General features: G+C 47.4%; 1 protein-coding gene across 2 annotated transcripts in view; it reads right to left on the bottom strand.

Moving 5' to 3' along the window:
• Positions 1 to 18645, bottom strand: part of HSF2BP (heat shock transcription factor 2 binding protein) — a 117692-nt gene that overhangs the window by 38392 nt on the left and 60655 nt on the right. For both annotated transcript variants that reach the window (XM_050784466.1, XM_050784467.1), the window contains exon 8: positions 16767 to 16870. In XM_050784466.1, the coding sequence (XP_050640423.1) occupies positions 16767 to 16870 (104 nt within the window). The remainder of the gene's footprint in view (positions 1 to 16766; positions 16871 to 18645) is intronic.

Genomic DNA, 18645 nt, shown 5'->3' with positions numbered 1-18645 from the left:
TACTACCCACCCCTCTTTCTTCTCCGCCCATTCCTCCTAAGCCGCCCTTGTGCCTGACCCTGTGCTCTCTGGGAAACCTTTTCAGAGTTCATTGATAATTCTCTGTTGCCAAAGGCTTGTCTTCATTCTTGTTTTCTTTGAGTTCTGACTCTAACAACCATTGTATTCTTCTCAAAGAAATGGTTTTTGTCCCTCTTCTTAAAAAGTATAAAGCATTTCCACTTGCTATTCCACTAAATTCTCACAGCCACCCTGTTCCAAATAGAGATAAGAACAGTGTTTCTATCTCTATTTTGTGGATGACAGAATATCACGGAAGTGAAGGGACTCACCCAGAACCACAAACCAGAACACAGGAGAAGAGGGGCCAGCCTGCCTTCTGATGCCTCGACCTGTGTCTCCTAGCTCAGGGCTCTGATGAGCCCTCCATCCCTCTGCTCAGGCCTCTTTGCCAGCCTGGCTGTGTGATGTTCCCTACACTGCCAGTCTCTCTGTTTGTCACTTTTTTTCAGAATGACTCCCAAACCCATGTCAATAGCAAGTTTCTTGTGAACTCTAAGCTTCTTGTCTCCAACTACTTTTTAGACATTTCCATTTGGATTTTTGTTTTACCATGACATCAAACTGACCATGTCACACACTAAATTCATCTTCATGTAAACTCACTCCCCTTTCTCAACGTGCCTATGAGTTAACTGTATCCTGACCAGACTACAGTAAAGTTTCAGTTGCGCTCAGCTTGGACTGGACATATGCAAGCCAAATGTTTTTTGACATCCTTTGACATACAAAGTGGCCATTTGACCACTCAATTATATCAACAGTGAAAAATCAAACATTTAAATTATGTTTCTTATTAAAGCTATCATGTAAGCGTTGATTAATCAAAGAAAACAGTCCCAGCACTCTCTTGTGGAAAGGCTGACATCTTTGTTCTACTGGACCTTCTGAAGGACAAGTTTCAAGATAACAATGTTTGAGAAATTTTTTAAAAGATACAAATCACATCTCGTATTAGCTCACAGTATTAGCCCAGTGTTTAGACTAACAGACTAAACACTGGGCTAATACAAAAGTATTAAGAGAAACACTTGACCAACATAATAAAACATTTACATGTAAAATTCTTTGTCGGTGAAGATCTGATATTAAATATTTTGCTTTTCTATCAAATGGCCATCCACAGCTCGTGGAATAAAGAAGTTGCTTAATAGAATCATAACATATACAATACACTGACAATGCCACGTACTTGGGTTGAAAAGAATTATGACAACACATTGCTGAATATTCACTAGTTACTAAACCCCTCGGCCTTTCTCTGTTATGTGATATAGCCAAATTCCAGACACTCAAGGGATTCAGATACCATTATCAAAGGCAATTGGTGCCATGGAAAATATGTGGAATCAAAGTTGGGCAAGTGGGCACACTGCCCTCATGGGAAGGAAAATGATGCTTAAATTAGCTTAAGAAAGGTAAAAGGGGGCCGGGCGCAGTGGCTTACACCTGTAATCCCAGCACTTTGCGAGGCCAAGGCGGGCAGATCACGAGGTCAGGAGATTAAGACCATTCTGGCTAACACGGTGAAACCCTATCTCTACTAAAAAAACAAAAAATTAGCCAGGTGTGGTGGCGCGTACCTATAGTCCCAGCTACTCAGGAGGCTGAGGCAGGAGAATGGCGTGAACCTGGGAGGCGGAGCTTGCAGTGAGCAAAGATCGTGCCACTGCACTCCAGCCTTGGCGACAGAGTGAGACTCCATCTCAAAAAAAAAAAAAAGAAAGAAAGAAACATCAAAGGAGTCACTTATGAAAGATGCTGGAGTAACTCAAAATCTGAGGAAAAGCTAAACAGCACAGCCTGGGCAGGGATGAAGCTGACTGCAAGCCATAGGGCTCCTCTGCATCTCAGGTCAGCATTTATGTCTTGGCATCAGCAACTGAGAACACAGATAAATTTTCTCCAGGTGGCCAGGAACATGGCCACAGGCAGCTCTAGAGTCACATTCAATAGTTCCATGGCCCAAAAATGGGGAAAAAACACTGTTCTTCAGCAGCTCAAGTCAGACAATTCCTGGAGAAAGACTCTGGCCTAGCTCAGAGCACAAACCCACCACTAAAATCACCACTGTGGTCACAGCTACATAGCTGGCACTGCCAAGTCTCATCTTGGGCCAGTGATCAGAAGGGCCTGTTGCAGGAAATGACGGCCTGCTGAAGGAGATGAAGACCTGCTCCGGGAGATGAGGGCCTGCTGAGGGAGATGAAGGGCCTGCTGAGGGAGATGGGGGGCCTGCTGAGGGAGATGAGGGCCTGCTGAGGGAGGTGGAGGGCCTGCTGAGGGAGATGAGGGCCTGTTGAGGGAGATGGAGGACCTACTGCAGGAGATGAGGGCCGGCTGAGGGAAATCAAGACCTGCTCTGGGAGATGAGAGCCTGCTGTAGGGGATGAGTGCCTGCTGAGGCAGATGAGGGCCTGCTGTGGGGGATGAGGGCCTATTGTGGGAGATGAGGGCCTGCTGTGGGGGATAAGGGCCTGTTGCGGGGGATGAGGGCCTATTGTGGGAGATGGGGGCCTGCTGTGGGGGATGGGGGCCTGCTGTGGGGGATAAGGGCCTGTTGCGGGAGATGAGGGCCTGCTGAGGGAGATCAAGAACTGCTCTGTGAGATGAGAGCCTGCTGTGGGGGATGAAGGCCTGCTAAGGGAGATGAGGGCCTGCTGTGGAGGATGAGGGTCTGCTGAGGGAGATGGGGGTCTGCTGAGGGAGATGGGCGCCTGCTGAGGGAGATGGGGGCCTGCTGAGGGAGTGGGGACCTGCTGAGGGAGATGGGAGCCTGAGGGAGATGAGGTCCTGCTGAGGGAGATGGGGGCCTGCTGGGGGATATCAAGACCTGATCTGGGAGATGAGAGCCTGTTGTGGGGGATGAAGGCCTGCTGAGGGAGATGGAGGGCCTGCTGTGTGGGATAAGGGCCTGTTGTGGGAGATGGGGGCCTGCTGAGGGAGATGGGGGCCTGCTGAGGGAGTGGGGACCTGCTGAGGGAGATGGGAGCCTGAGGGAGATGAGGTCCTGCTGAGGGAGATGGGGGCCTGCTGGGGGATATCAAGACCTGATCTGGGAGATGAGAGCCTGTTGTGGGGGATGAAGGCCTGCTGAGGGAGATGGAGGGCCTGCTGTGTGGGATAAGGGCCTGTTGTGGGAGATGAGGTCCTGCTGAGGGAGATGAGGGCCTGCTGGGGGAGATCAAGACCTGATCTGGGAGATGAGGGCCTGTTGTGGGGGATGAAGGCCTGCTGAGGGAGATGAAGGGCCTGCTGAGGGAGATGGGGGGGCCTGCTGAGGGAGATGAGGGCCTGCTGTGTGGGATAAGAACCTGTTGTGGGAGATGGGGGCCTGTTGTGGGAGATGAGGGCCTGCTGTCGGGGATGAAGGCCTGCTGAGGGAGATGAGGGCCTGCTGTGGGGGATGAGGGTCTGCTGTGGGGGATAAGGGCCTGCTGTGGGGGATAAGGGCCTGCTGAGGGGGATAAGGGCCTGTTGTGGGATATGGGGGCCTGTTGTGGGAGATGAGGGCCTGTTGTGGGAGATGAGAGCCTGCTGTGGGGGATGAAGGCCTACTGAGGGAGATGAGGGCCTCCTGTGGGGGATGAGGGTCTGCTGAGGGAGATGGAGGGCCTGCTGTGTGGAATAAGGGCCTGTTGTGGGAGATGAGGGCCTGCTGAGGGAGATGGGGGGGCCTGCTTAGGGAGATGAGGGCCTGCTGTGTGGGATAAGAACCTGTTGTGGGAGATGAGGGCCTGTTGTGGGAGATGAGGGCCTGCTGTCGGGGATGAAGGCCTGCTGAGGGAGATGGGGGGGCCTGCTTAGGGAGATGAGGGCCTGCTGTGTGGGATAAGAACCTGTTGTGGGAGATGGGGGCCTGTTGTGGGAGATGAGGGCCTGCTGTCGGGGATGAAGGCCTGCTGAGGGAGATGAGGGCATGCTGTGGGGGATGAGGGTCTGCGGAGGGAGATGAGGGCCTGTTGAGGGAGATGAGAGCCTGCTGTGGGAGATGAGGGTCTGTTGAGGGAAATGAGAGCCTGCTGTGGGAGATGAGGGTCTGTCGAGGGAGATGAGGGCTTGCTGAGGGAGATGAGGGCCTGCTGTGGAGGATGAGGGTCTGCGGAGGGAGATGAGGGCCTTTGAGGGAGATGAGGGCCTGCTGAGGGAGATGAGGGTCTGTTGAGGGAGATGAGAGCCTGCTATGGGGGATAAGGGCCTGCTGAGGGAGATGAGGGCCTGCTGAGGGAGATGGGGGGCCTGCTGAGGGAGATGGGGGGCCTGCTGAGGGAGATGGGGGCCTGCTGAGGGAGATGGGGGGCCTGCTGAGGGAGTGGGGGCCTGCTGAGGGAGATGAGGAACTGATCTGGGAGATGAGAGCCTGCTGTGGGGGATGAGTGCTTGCTGTGGGAGATGAAGGCCTGCTGAGGGAGATGAGGGCCTGCTGTGGGGGATGAGGGTCTGCGGTGGGGGATAAGGGCCTGCTGAGGGGGATAAGGGCCTGTTGTGGGATATGGGGGCCTGTTGTGGGAGATGAGAGCCTGCTGTGGGGGATGAAGGCCTACTGAGGGAGATGAGGGCCTCCTGTGGGGGATGAAGGTCTGCTGAGGGAGATGGAGGGCCTGCTGTGTGGAATAAGGGCCTGTTGATGAGGGCCTGGAGGGAGATGGGGGCCCTGCTATGGGGGCCTGCTGAGGGAGATGCTGAGGAGATGTGAGGGGAGATGAGGGCCTGCTATGGGGGATAAGGGCCTGTTGTGGGAGACGAGGGCCTGCTGAGGGAGATGAGGGCCTGCTGAGGGAGATGAGGGCCTGCTGAGGGAGAGGGGGGCCTGCTGAGGGAGATGGGGGCCTGCTGAGGGAGATGTGGGGCCTGCTGAGGGAGAGGGGGCCTGCTGAGGGAGATGGGGGACCTGCTGAGGGAGATGGGGGGCCTGCTGAGGGGGCCTGCTGAGGGAGAGAGGGCCTGCTGAGGGAAATGGGAGCCTGCTGAGGGAGATGGGGCCTGCTGAGGGAGATGGGGGGCCTGCTGGGGGAGAGGGAGATGCGGGCCTGGGCCTGCTGAGGGAGATGAGGACCTGCTGGGGAAGATGAGGGGGGGCCTGCTGAGATGAGGGAGATGGGGGGGCCTGCTGAGGGAGATGGGGGCCTGCTGAGATGAGGGCCTGTTGATGGGGGGGAGAGGGGGGCCTGCTGAGGGAGAGGGAGATGAGGGGCCTGCTGTGGGGGATAAGGACCTGTTGCGGGAGATGGGGGGCCTGCTGAGGGAGATGAAGGGCCTGCTGAGGGAGATGAGGGCCTGCTGAGGGAGATGAAGGGCCTGCTGAGGGAGGGCCTGCTGAGGGAGACGGGGGCCCTGCTGAGGGAGATGGGGGGCCTGCTGAGGGAAATGGGAGCCTGCTGAGGGAAATGGGAGCCTGCTGAGGGAGATGAGGGCCTGTTGTGGGAGATGGGGGCCTGCTGAGGGAGATGAAGGGCCTGCTGAGGGAGATGAGGGCCTGTTGTGGTAGATGAGGGCCTGTTGTGGGGGATAAGGGCCTGTTGTGGTAGATGAGGGCCTGTTGTGGGAGATGAGGGCCTGCTGTGGGAGATGAAGGCCTGCAGAGGTAGATGAGGGCCTGCTGTGGGAGATGAGGGCCTGTTGTGGTAGATGAGGGCCTGTTGTGGGAGATGAGGGCCTGCTGCGGGAGATGAGGGCCTGCTGTGGGAGATGAGGGCCTGCTGAGGGAGATGAGGGCCTGCTGTGGGAGATGAGGGTCTGCTGAGGGAGATGAGGGTCTGCTGTGGGGGATAAGGACCTGTTGTGGGGGATAAGGGCCTGTTGTGGTAGATGAGGGCCTGCTGTGGGGGATAAGGGCCTGTTGTGGGAGATGAGGGCCTGCTGTGGGGGATAAGGGCCTGTTGTCATAGATGAGGGCCTGCTGTGGGGGATAAGGGCCTGTTGTGGTAGATGAGGGCCTGCTGTGGGGGATAAGGGCCTGTTGTGGGAGATGAGGGCCTGCTGTGGGAGATGAAGGCTTGTGGAGGTAGATGAGGGCCTACTGTGGGGGATAAGGGCCTGTTGTGGTAGATGAGGGCCTGTTGTGGTAGATGAGGGCCTGTTGTGGGGGATAAGGGCCTGTTGTGGGAGATGAGGGCCTGCTGAGGGAGATCAAGACCTGCTCTGGGAGATGAGAGCCTGCTGTGGGGGATGAAGGCCTGCTGAGGGAGATGAGGGCCTGCTGAGGGAGATGGGGGCCTGCTGAGGGAGATGGGGGGCCTGCTGAGGGAGAGGGGGCCTGCTGAGGGAGATGGGGGACCTGCTGAGGGAGAGGGGGCCTGCTGAGGGAGATGGGGGCCTGCTGAGGGAGATGGGGGGCCTGCTGAGGGAGATGGGGGGCCTGCTGAGGGAGATGCGGGCCTGCTGAGGGAGACGAGGGCCTGCAGAGGGAGATGAGGACCTGCTGGGGAAGATGAGGGCCTCCTGCGGGAGATGAGGGCCTGCTGGGGGAGATCAAGACCTGCTCTGGGAGATGAGAGCCTGCTGTGGGGGATGAGTGCTTGCTTTGGGAGATGAAGGCCTGCTGAGGGAGATGAGGGCCTGCTGTAGGGGATAAGGGCCTGTTATGGGAGATGAGAGCCTGCTGTGGGGGATAAGGGCCTCTTGCGGGAGATGAGGGCCTGCTGTGGGAGATGAGGGCCTGTTGCGGGAGATGGGGGCCTGCTGAGGGAGATGAAGGGCCTGCTGAGGGAGATGAGAGCCTGCTGAGGGAGATGAAGGGCCTGCTGAGGGAGACGGGGGGGCTGCTGAGGGAGATGGGGGGCCTGCTGAGGGAAATGAGAGCCTGCTGAGGGAAATGGGAGCCTGCTGAGGGAGATGAGGGCCTGCTGGGGGAGATCAAGATCTGATCTGGGAGATGAGAGCCTGCTGTGGGGGATGAAGGCCTGCTGAGGGAGATGAGGGCCTGCTGAGGGAGACGGGGGCCCTGCTGAGGGAGATGGGGGGCCTGCTGAGGGAAATGGGAGCCTGCTGAGGGAAATGGGAGCCTGCTGAGGGAGATGAGGGCCTGTTGTGGGAGATGAGGGCCTGCTGTGGGAGATGAAGGCCTGCAGAGGTAGATGAGGGCCTGCTGTGGGAGATGAGGGTCTGCTGAGGGAGATGAGGGCCTGCTGTGGGGGATAAGGACCTGTTGTGGTAGATGAGGGCCTGTTGTGGGGGATAAGGGCCTGTTGTGGTAGATGAGGGCCTGCTGTGGGGGATAAGGGCCTGTTGTGGGAGATGAGGGCCTGCTGTGGGGGATAAGGGCCTGTTGTGGTAGATGAGGGCCTGTTGTGGGGGATAAGGGCCTGTTGTGGTAGATGAGGGCCTGCTGTGGGGGATAAGGGCCTGTTGTGGGAGATGAGGGCCTGCTGTGGGGGATAAGGGCCTGTTGTGGTAGATGAGGGCCTGTTGTGGGGGATAAGGGCCTGTTGTGGTAGATGAGGGCCTGCTGTGGGGGATAAGGGCCTGTTGTGGGAGATGAGGGCCTGCTGTGGGGGATAAGGGCCTGTTGTCGTAGATGAGGGCCTGTTGTGGTAGATGAGGGCCTGCTGTGGGGGATAAGGGCCTGCTGTGGGGGATAAGGGCCTGTTGTGGGAGATGAAGGCTTGCGGAGGTAGATGAGGGCCTACTGTGGGGGATAAGGGCCTGTTGTGGTAGATGAGGGCCTGCTGTGGGGGATAAGGGCCTGTTGTGGGGGATGAGAGCCTGCTGTGGGGGATGAGGGCCTGCTGAGGGAGATGAGGGCCTGCTGAGGGAGATGAGGGCCTGCTGTGGGAGATGAGGGCCTGCTGTGGGGGATAAGGGCCTGTTGTGGGAGATGAGGGCCTGCTGAGGGAGATGAGGGCCTGCTGAGGGAGATGAGGGCCTGCTGAGGGAGATCAAGACCTGCTCTGGGAGATGAGAGCCTGCTGTGGGGGATGAAGGTCTGGTGAGGGAGATGAGGGCCTGCTGAGGGAGATGAGGGCCTGCTGAGGGAGATGAGGGCCTGCTGTGGGAGATGAGGGCCTGCTGTGGGGGATAAGGGCCTGTTGTGGGAGATGAGGGCCTGCTGTGGGGGATAAGGGCCTGCTGTGGGAGATGAGGGCCTGCAGAGGGAGATGAGGGAGTCCTAGTATCTGCAGTCCATGCACTGGAGACTCAGGACAGCCAATGTGTAGTGCCAGTGTGAAAGTCAGCAGGCTCAAGACCCAAGAGGTGGTGTTTCAGTTTAAGCCCAAAGGCAGGAAAAGGCCCACATCCCACCTCAAAGAGTAAGCTTATTCAGCCTTTTTATTCTATTGGGGCTCCAACTGACTGGATGAGAGCCACACACCTAGCTGAAGGCAATCTGCTTTACTCAGCCTCCTGGTTCAAATGTTAATCTTATCCAGAACATCCTCACAGACATACCCAGAGTTAATGTTTGGCCAAATGTCTGGGCATCTCGTAGTCTAATCAAGTTGATAACAAAAATTAACTCTCTTAGGGACCACCTAGGTGGTTTGAATAAAAGCTTCAAACCTGCATGAAAACCAGCCTACTAATTCTCAGAAGAGATTTTTCCACCACTACACCCAATGCCAAAAGTCAAAACAATTTTCCTAAAAAAACCTCAGGATTAAGCGAGTATCTTCAGTTTACCCCTACACTGTTGGGAAATACCCTTGGGAGTTTCCTCTCAGGCTACTCACCTGAGGGTGGGACCGGGGCTTCGTCTCCTATTCCCCACACCCTGGGAGCCACTGAAACTAAAGGACAAGTTTGAAAAATACCCTCAAAGCAAGAAGCTAATTTCTCTGTTAACCTCTCTGTCCTCCCACTTTCACTTGACTTTCATGTTCTAGGTATGTGTGTGTGTGTATATTACATGTGATATATTACATATATTGCATATATATCACATGTAATCTATTATATATATTATATATGTAATATGTATTACATACTGTATATCATATTATAATATATATTACATATATTACATGTGATATATTACATATATTGCATATATATCACATGTAATCTATTATATATATTATATATGTAATATGTATTACATACTGTATATCATATTATATATAATATATATTACATATAGTACATCTAATATATGTTGCATATATCACATATATTGCATGTAATATATGCCACATATAATATATATATTACATATTATATATTGCATATAATATATATTTTATAGATAGTTTTTTGGTTTTTTTTTTGCGGCCAAGCACAGTGGCTCACACCTGTAATCCCAGCACTTTGGGAAGCCAAGGCAGGAGGATCACTTGAGACCAGGAGTTCAAGACCAGCCTGGGGAACACAGTGAAACCTCGTCTCTACCAAAAATGTTTTAAAAACTAGCCAAGTATGGTGGTGCATGCCTGTAGTCCTAGTTACTCAGGAGGCTGGAGCAGGAGGATCCCGTGAGCCCAGGAATTTGACTTTACAGTAAGCTAGCATCACTCCACTACAGTCCAGCCTGGGTGACACTGCAAGACACTATCAAATAAGTAAAAATTTTTTTGCGTCTCACCCAGCATTTTGAATGTTCAGTAAGGAGAGGTGGTCAGGAATTTTTCTATCATAACCCTGGCTCCCAATTCATGGCCTGGAAGGATGGAACATAGGGAGACTTAGAGGAAGCTCTCAACCCAAGGTGATGGTGGCTCAAAACCAGGTGAGAAAATTAGCTGGGCGTGGTGGCGGGCACCTGTAATCCCAGCTACTGGGGGGCTGAGACAGGAGAATCGCTAGAACCCAGGAGGCGGAGGGTTGCAGTGAGCCAAGATCACGCCACTGCACTCCAGCCTGGGTGACTGACCGAGACTCTGTCTCAGAAAAAAAAAAAAAAAAGAAGAAAGAAAGAAACGCTCAGTGGGAGTGCTAGCTGATGACCAGATTCTAGATTCTGGAGATGTTTTGAAAGCAGAGCCATCAGGACTTCCTAACAAATTGAACGTAGGTGTAAGAGATTAAAAGGAGTCAAGAATCATTCAAAGGTTTTTTAAAAGTCTGAGACACTAGAAAAACAGAATTGTAATCAACAGAGATTAGAATTTGGTGTGAGGGAAGATTAGGGGTTTAGTCTGAACACACTGAATGTGAACATTTATTAGATGTTCATGTGGAGATATCAAGTAGACAGTTCAATCTATGAGGCTAGAGCTTGGGACAGAGGTCTGGGTTGAAGACACAAATCTGGTAGAACCTGATCAATGCTTCGTGTTACTCAGACAAGCCAAATAGATGTAAGATGGAAATAACCGCCTATCTGCCTTTTTAGCATTGAAAACATGGTAGGAAGTGCAGTTTCCTGTGATCACAATACTAGTCTGCATTAACAGTTACATAACATGTGGCCACCATCTCGATACACTCTGTTCTCATCGGCTATTTGCTAGAGTTCTATGCCAGTTCTGTGGCTGAAGAGGAATGTGAAGAATGTGGACAAAGCCTGGGAAAAAGCCAGCCATGTAGCTGAACAAAGGGAAGACAAATGAAATCTAGCAAAGGTTAAAGGAAACAAGACGATTTAGTCAGGGATGATTAATAGCAACTGGTCTCATACTCGGAATCAGAGAAGTCTAGATACTTGAAAGTAACCTGCCACCTTTAGAGCAAGCAAACAAAAGAAAATGAGCTTTCACTGCAGCATGAGATTTCTTTTTTTCATTTCAAGTCTTTTATCCCAAAAGCATGAGATATTTAGATTAGAAATAAAAGAGGAAAACTAGCACCTATGTGACACCTACGACATTAGGTGTTGGCCTAAACACTATTGCATTTTAATATACATTAAGATCTTTGAGGTAGAAATTCTCATTTTATAGATCAGAAAAGGAGGATTCTAAAAGTTTAGGTAAGTTCACAAGCAGGAAAGCTGCAATTCAAATCTGGGTCGAATGAGTCCAAAGCTCATATTCTTATTAAAATATATCAAATTTCTTAACAGAAATTGATACAAGTAGGAACTGATTACTGAAAAGGATAATGAGATCTTTTTTTTCCTTGATCTTTTTTAAACGAAGTTTCACTCTTGTTGCCCAGGCTGAAGTACAGTGGCATGATCTTGGCTCACTGCAACCTCCGCCTCCTGGGTTCAAACAATTCTCCTTTTCCTCGATCTTTTAAAAATTAGAAGAGATTCTTATCTGTCCAGTATATTCTCATAAACCAGATCTATCTAAAAGCAAAGGAATAGAGGAAGCCAGTTTTCAAATTATCTCTCAGTCCTAAGCAGTTATGATTCTAGATTCTGAAAACAGTCTAGATTCTGAGAACAGTCCCACTACCACCAGCACCACCACCAAGCACTATTTTTGTTCCTATTTTCCTATTCTATAGTAAACTGTATATTCACCTTCTAAAACACATATGAAATTCTATCATTTAAAATTTAAAGTAATCCCATACATAACTCAGGAGTCAAACATCCTAGGCTTAAACACATCTTGTTTTGTTTGACTTTAGAACAAATGATTCTAAAGTAAGACGACCTAGAAATGAATTTATGAGGGTTGGGCTGTGCTCACTGTGTTGAAAGAACCAGTAATTATCTTCACGGATAAGAAAGCCTGGGATGGCTGGGCATGGTGGCTCACACCTATAATCCCAGCACTTTGGGAGGCTAAGGCGGGCAGATCACCTGAGGTCGGGAGTTCAAGACCAACATGACCAACATGGAGAAACCGCTTCTCTACTAAAACTACAAAATTAGCCGGGCGTGGTGGTGCGTGCCTGTAATCCCAGCTACTCAGGAGGCTGAGGCAGGAGAATTGCTTGACCCTGGGGGGTGGAGGTTGTGGTGAGCAGAGATCACACCATTGCACTCCAGCCTGGGCAACAAGAGTGAAATTCTGTCTCAAAAAAAAAAAAAAAAAGAAAGAAAGGAAAAGAAAGCCTGGGATGATGTCCCAGAAGCAAAAAAATTGCATTAACACAACTTAACAAACACCTCATATTATCCATAACCCAAAGCTTAAGCAGGAAAAGCCCACCTGAGTCAAAGAACACAATCTCTGATGAGTGGCAGGAACTTGGGTTGCTTGCCACAGACAGAGCTGCATAAATTAAGATTAAACTCATCACAATTTTCACTCAGCCCCAGAAACTTCCAGAGGACCAGAGCTAAAAGGGCCATCGAGAATATTTAGCCTCAACTCCTCTTTCTATGAAAAAATAGGATTACTGGGTACAAATTAGCCTAAGTAGAGACGGGCATATTGTTTCAGGGCAACTGACTCAGAAGTCAAGCAAAGCCAGACCTAATGTCAACTAAACATGAGAAGTCACCCAGCACTGGCCCAGCACAGTGGCTCACACCTGTAATCCCAGCACTCTGAGACGCCGAGGCGGGTGGATCACCTAAGGTCAGGAGTTTGAGACCAGCCTGGCCAACATGGTGAAACCCAGTCTCTACTAAAATTACAAAAATTAGTCAGGTGTAGTGGCAGGCACCTGTAATTCCAGCTACTTGGGAGGCTGAGGCAGGAGAATCGCTTGAACCCAGGAGGCAGAAGTTGCAGTGAGCCGAGATTGCATCACTGCACTCCAGCCTGGGCAACAACGAAACTCTATCTCAAAAAAAATAAAGTAAAATAAGAAGTCATCCAGCACTAAGGCTTCCACCCCGGAGATGTGTCCTGCTGAGCAGCAGTCCTATAGAATGGTTGGGAAACAGGGTCTGGAGCCAGGCAGTCGGGGTCTCAGATCCCAGCTCCACCACCGCCACCCCATAGCTATATAACCCTGGCGCCTTACTCACCTCTATGTGCCTCAGTTTCTTCATCTATGATACAGAAACAATACTTACCTTACGGGGTACTGAGAGACATAAATGTAACAAACATAATGCACTTAAAACCATGACTGGTACTCAAGAAGTACTAGGTATTCTTATTTAATTATCCTCTCCCATAAACTGGCAATGTCTGCTGGCTCATGGCCCATAACAGCCAGCTCGGATAGTTACCTTATAGGTCAGGTCTAGGAATCACCTCTGATTCTACGATTCTTGAGAGGAAAAAAGCTGTCTGGTCAAGTATCCAACCCTGGTGGGTAAGTGTTATCAACGGAGTACAAGCATAGCCCCCTGGACCTGCCCTCAAACTATGGAAGGTCTAGGGCTTTACCCTACTTGCAAGCTAACAAGCTAGCATGCTAGAGTCTTACAGACGCTGGCAGAAGACACAAACTCTTGAGTCTGAGACTAAGAACTTGTTACAGCAACAGCCATAGCCAGAGCAGCAGCATTTATGCCAGTTTAAGATCCAGTTCCACAAGGCCACACACATGCTGTGTGGCTGTGTCACAGGAGAGGAACCCCAAGCTCTGGCTGAACTTTGCCCTAGAGGGAAACATTATCTTTACTAGATAGATATAAACAAACGTACCCTTTTTGCTCTGGAAGGAAACTGCATCTCTGTCCTCTAAGGATGTCTGCTATACACACATCCTTTAAAAGCTAGCCAGAAACAAAGGTCAGTTCCTCTGCTCTTAACACATGAAGAAACAGGACAGACCCTTGTGTCTCGACAATATCTAAATAAATGAAGATATACACTTGTGTTCATGGATTGTAAGTCTCAATATTGCTAAAGTGTCCATTCTCCCTCAAAATGAACTGTTGACTCAACACAATCCCAATAAAAATTCCAACAGGATTCCTTTTGGGTAGCCAGTGACGAGCTGATTTTTAAATTCATATGGAAAGGCCAAAGGTTTAAAAATAGCCAAAACCACCTTGAAAAAGAAGAACAAAGTTGGAGGATTTATACTACCTGACTTTAAGATTTATTATAAAGCTATCAAGATTTATTATAAAGCATGGTATTGGCATAATGATCCAAAAATAGATGACTGGAACAGAACAGAATCCAAAATGACCTTCACATGTATTGTCAACTGATTGTCGACAAGGTGCAAAGGCAATTCCCTGGAGAATAAAGTCTTCAAAACAAATGGTACTGGATCAACTAGATAGAAAACTTTATGCAAAAAACAAACCAAAAAATAAAAATAAAAACAACAACAAAAAAACTCTCACACAAACAGATACCAATTAAAAACGAATCATGTAACTAAATGTGAAATGCAAAACTATAAAGCTACCAGGAGAAAACACATTAGAAAATCTTTGTGACACTGATCTGGGAAAAAATTTCTAAAACAAAAGCATGATTCTTCGAAGAAAAAGAATTATAAACTTTATCACAATTAAGATAGGTCTTCTGCTCTTCAGAAGATGCTCTTAAGAGAATGAAAGACAAGCCACAAGCTGGGAAAAATTATTTTTCCAACACATTTGTCAAAGGACACAAACCGAAAACACAAAGAACTCTCAATATTCAGTAAGAATCTATGCAATTTTTAAAAAATAAGTAAAATATATGAACAGCTATCATCAAAGAAGTTACATGAATGGCAAAACATGAGAAGGTACTCAACATCATTAGTTATAACAAAAATACAAATTAAAACCAGAGTGAAGTACCACAGTATCCCTACTGGAATGTCTAAAATTTAAGAGAATGACCATACATTAACACACTGCTGCTGGGAATGTAAGATGGTACAAGCACTTTGGAAAAAGGTGGCAGTTTCATAAAAACATGCACCTACCACATGTCCCAGAGATCCCACTTCTAGGAATTTACCCAAGAGAAACAAAAGCATATGCCCATGCAAAGATGTGTACAAGAATGCTCCCAGCAGCTTTATGAACAGTAGTCAAAAGCTGGGGACAACCCAAATGCCCATCACTAGCTGAATGAATACACCAATTGTGGTATATCCATAACATGGAATATTATTTAGCAATAAAAAGTAATGAACTATTAATAGACACACAGATGGATCTCAAAATCAACATGGATGGATCTCAAAATAATTATGCTGAGTGAAAGAAGCTCGGCAAAAAAGAATACAAACTATGATTCCACTTATATAAAATCAAAGAAAATGAAAACTAACTACAGCGCAGAAAGAAGGCAAGTCTCTCTCCAGAAGGCAGGGAGAGGAGCAGGGAGGAGGGACCACGAAGGGGCACAAAGTGCCTTTGGAGGTCATGGGTTTGTGTATTACCTTGATTGTGATAATAATTTTACAGGTGGACATTTATATCAACACTTATCAATTGTTCACTTTAAATATATGCAACTTATTACATGTTGATTATATATCAATAAAGCTATTATTTTAAAAAAGCAATCACCACCAAATGGAACTGACTCTAAAAATTAGAGGTTAATTTGAATTATGAAAAAATAAGGAAAATTAATTTATTTTTATACATGGGTCAAATATATACTCATTAAACAACATACAGTGTTAAAAATTATGATGAAATTGGGACAGAACTTTAGGTTAGAGTGGTAGTTCAGGGTGAAGAGGAAAGGTTGCAGTAAAGACAGCTTTTTAAAGAAAGTTTAAAACACATACACACTCTACATGTGTACTTCCCTTCAGAGCTGCGGTGTCTTTCCAATTTCTTTTTACCCAACTTATTTAACAATGGGTCTTCTATTTTATCTGATAGAGCCACATATCCACATATAGTACTGTGCTGTTAATAGAGAATGGGATAGGCTAATGCTGTTTATCAGCTGTTTTATAAGACAATTTTTCTTTGTGTTGTAGGGACACCAGTAAATCATATCCAAATTGAAAGCAATACTTCAGAAACAGAACTAGAGTAAATCTAACATACCAAGGAATTTTCTAAAATTTGACTTCTTTAAAAAGAAATAACATCTTATAATCAATCCTACTTTCTAATACTTTAAAATTTCCTTCAGCAGGCCGGGCGCGGTGGCTCAAGCCTGTAATCCCAGCACTTTGGGAGGCCGAGGCGGGTGGATCACGAGGTCAGGAGATCGAGATCATCCTGGCTAACATGGTGAAACCCCGTCTCTACTAAGAAATACAAAAAACTAGTCGGGCGAGGTGGTGGGCGCCTGTAGTCCCAGCTACTCGGGAGGCTGAGGCAGGAGAATGGCGTGAACCCGGGAGGCGGAGCTTCCAGTGAGCTGAGATCCGGCCACTGCACTCCAGCCTGGGAGACAAAGCGAGACTCCGTCTCAAAAAACAAACAAACAAACAAAAAAAATTTCCTTCAGCTACAGAAGAACAGGTATACAGTAGGCCCCTCTTATCTGTAGTTTCACTTTCCACAGTTTCAGTTAGCCACAGTCAACCAAGGTCTGGAAATACCAAATGGAAAAATCCAGAAATAAACAATTCTTAAGTTTTAAATTGCAAACCATTCTGCATAGTATGATGAAATCTCATGCTGCCATTCCACTCCATCCCATCAGGGACATGAATCATCCCTTTGTCCAGCATATGCTATGCGCCCTTTAGGTCACTCAGTAGCTATCTAGGTTATCAGGTCAACTGCTGTAGTACCACAGCAACGGTGTTCAAGTAACCCTCATTTTACTTAATAATGGCCCTAAAGCACAGGAGTAGCGGTGCTGGCTTATTATTATAATTGTTCTATTTTATTGTTGTTGATAATCTCTATGCCTAATTATAAATTAAACTTTATCATACAGATGTATGAATGTTTAAAAATACAGTATACATAGAGGGTTTGGTGCTATCTCTGGTTTCAGGCATCTGCTAGGAAGCTTGCTAGGAAGCTTGGAACGTATCCCCCGTGGATAAGGGAAGACTACTGCATAAACCATACAAGCAGCTGTAGAGATAACCACCCTGCTTACCACTCAAAAGCCACCACAGCAACGGGATGAATCCTGGACTCTCGCTGATGTATTTCAGGCCTTTCAAATTGATGCTTACATTGTACAGGGACATCAGCATCAGCCTGAAATGTAAAAGAAAAAGGTGTTGGAATGCTCCATCCACACTACATTTCACCCTAAACATATCTCCTAGTTAAGAGGAACTTAACATACTTAGTTATTCCCTCACATTTTAGATGTCCAATTCTACAATCTGGATAATGAGCATTGTAATATAACGTATGTGAAGTAATATCTGTCTATGTGAGGCTACAGGAAAATGGGAAACTTCAGCAATGATATCACATAATACCGCCTTTCATACGCTCACATAATCAAGAGTCTCGAACGCAGAGAGGGTCCCACGGGAAACTTCACAAACCATATTTATTGATTCATCTCTTTTATGACCAATCCTGCATTAAGAGGTTACTCTCAATTTGTAAGAGTACTGTACTCTCAAAGTTCAATTCAGCCATCTAAAACCTAATGACATATTTTCATTCAACGAACATCACACATGACATCCAGGTAGCCAGGTCAGGCCACAGGACTGCATAATCACAGTACAGGGAACGAAGAGTACTACAACCCAACCATCCCTCAAACCAACAGAGCAGTTTACTGAATAGGACAGGACTTTACAAGCTGTTTCAGGACTGAACCATGGCTGGCAATGCAGAGTCTAGTGAAAGCCAGAAACTACAGGACTTCGGTTTCTGCAAATACTGCAAAATACAGAGAACCCAAACACTTTACACTGCAGAGCAATAAAAAGGCTAGACAAATATTTTTGTAAAGCCTTTGAAATAAAGAATGAGTTTGCAAGAAATGAAAGGAAAACATCTCTGATCAGGAACAAAGTAAGAGCACAAAATCTCAGAGGAAAGTGCAAAAGATGCTACGATTCCAAAAGACCAGAGCTTCAGTTACAGTGGCTTCACGCAGAGGGACAGAGGGAAAAGCCTCAGAGAGACATGGGCATTCAGTTCACAGGCCCCGCAGACACCAGAAGAGACAGAACTTTCAAGCTTAGCAGGAATTCACTTTCTGGCAGGCCTCAAAATCCCCAGGCCAGTAATTCTAACATAAAACAGAGTGGGAAAGAAGCTCCCCCAGCTTCCTGGACATTAAAGGAAAGGATCCTCAACCTGGTCTTCAAATAATTCCCCCAAATACATACTAGCAAATGAGAGTTCATAACAAAAATCATAATCTGACTCATGAGAAAAAGAAGACCAGGTGAGTAACAGCCAGCGCAAAGAACCAATAACAGGGCTAGAACCAAAAATTTTTCAGATACTAGAAGTATCAACTGCAGAAGAGAAAACTGATACGTTTAATGGGTGAAGATAATTTTAAAAGAAAGTAAAAATATAATCAAGAAGCTAGGATTACTATTATGAATGACCAGCCAATTCAAAAATAACAACAGAATTTACAAAAAAGGAAAACAATAATTAAAATGTAAAACTCAAGGATAATTAGACACATGGAAAAGCAGAAATACTAAACAGAAAAATAGACCTTAAGAAACTACAGCAAGAAAGAAAAACAGATGAAAGAGAGGTTAAAGTACAAGGAGAGGAAGATGAAAAGTTCAGTATTCTTCCAAATACGGTCCACAAAGAAAGAACAGAAAGAATGAAGGAAAAAAATATTTCAAAAATATTTTCCAGAAATGAGTAAATATAAACCCTCAGATTCAGGAGGCACAAATAAATCTCAAGAAAGATACAAAATAAATACAAATCTACACACATCACAATCAAACTTTAGAAAATTAAAGACGAATTTTGTAAAACAGCCAGAGAGAAAGGATATATTACCAATAAAAGAGTAATTACACCAAAAGCTA

The sequence above is a fragment of the Macaca thibetana genome, chromosome 3 (assembly GCF_024542745.1).
Source record: "Macaca thibetana thibetana isolate TM-01 chromosome 3, ASM2454274v1, whole genome shotgun sequence".
NCBI lineage: Eukaryota > Metazoa > Chordata > Mammalia > Primates > Cercopithecidae > Macaca > Macaca thibetana.
This window is presented reverse-complemented; position numbering and strand designations above follow the sequence as displayed.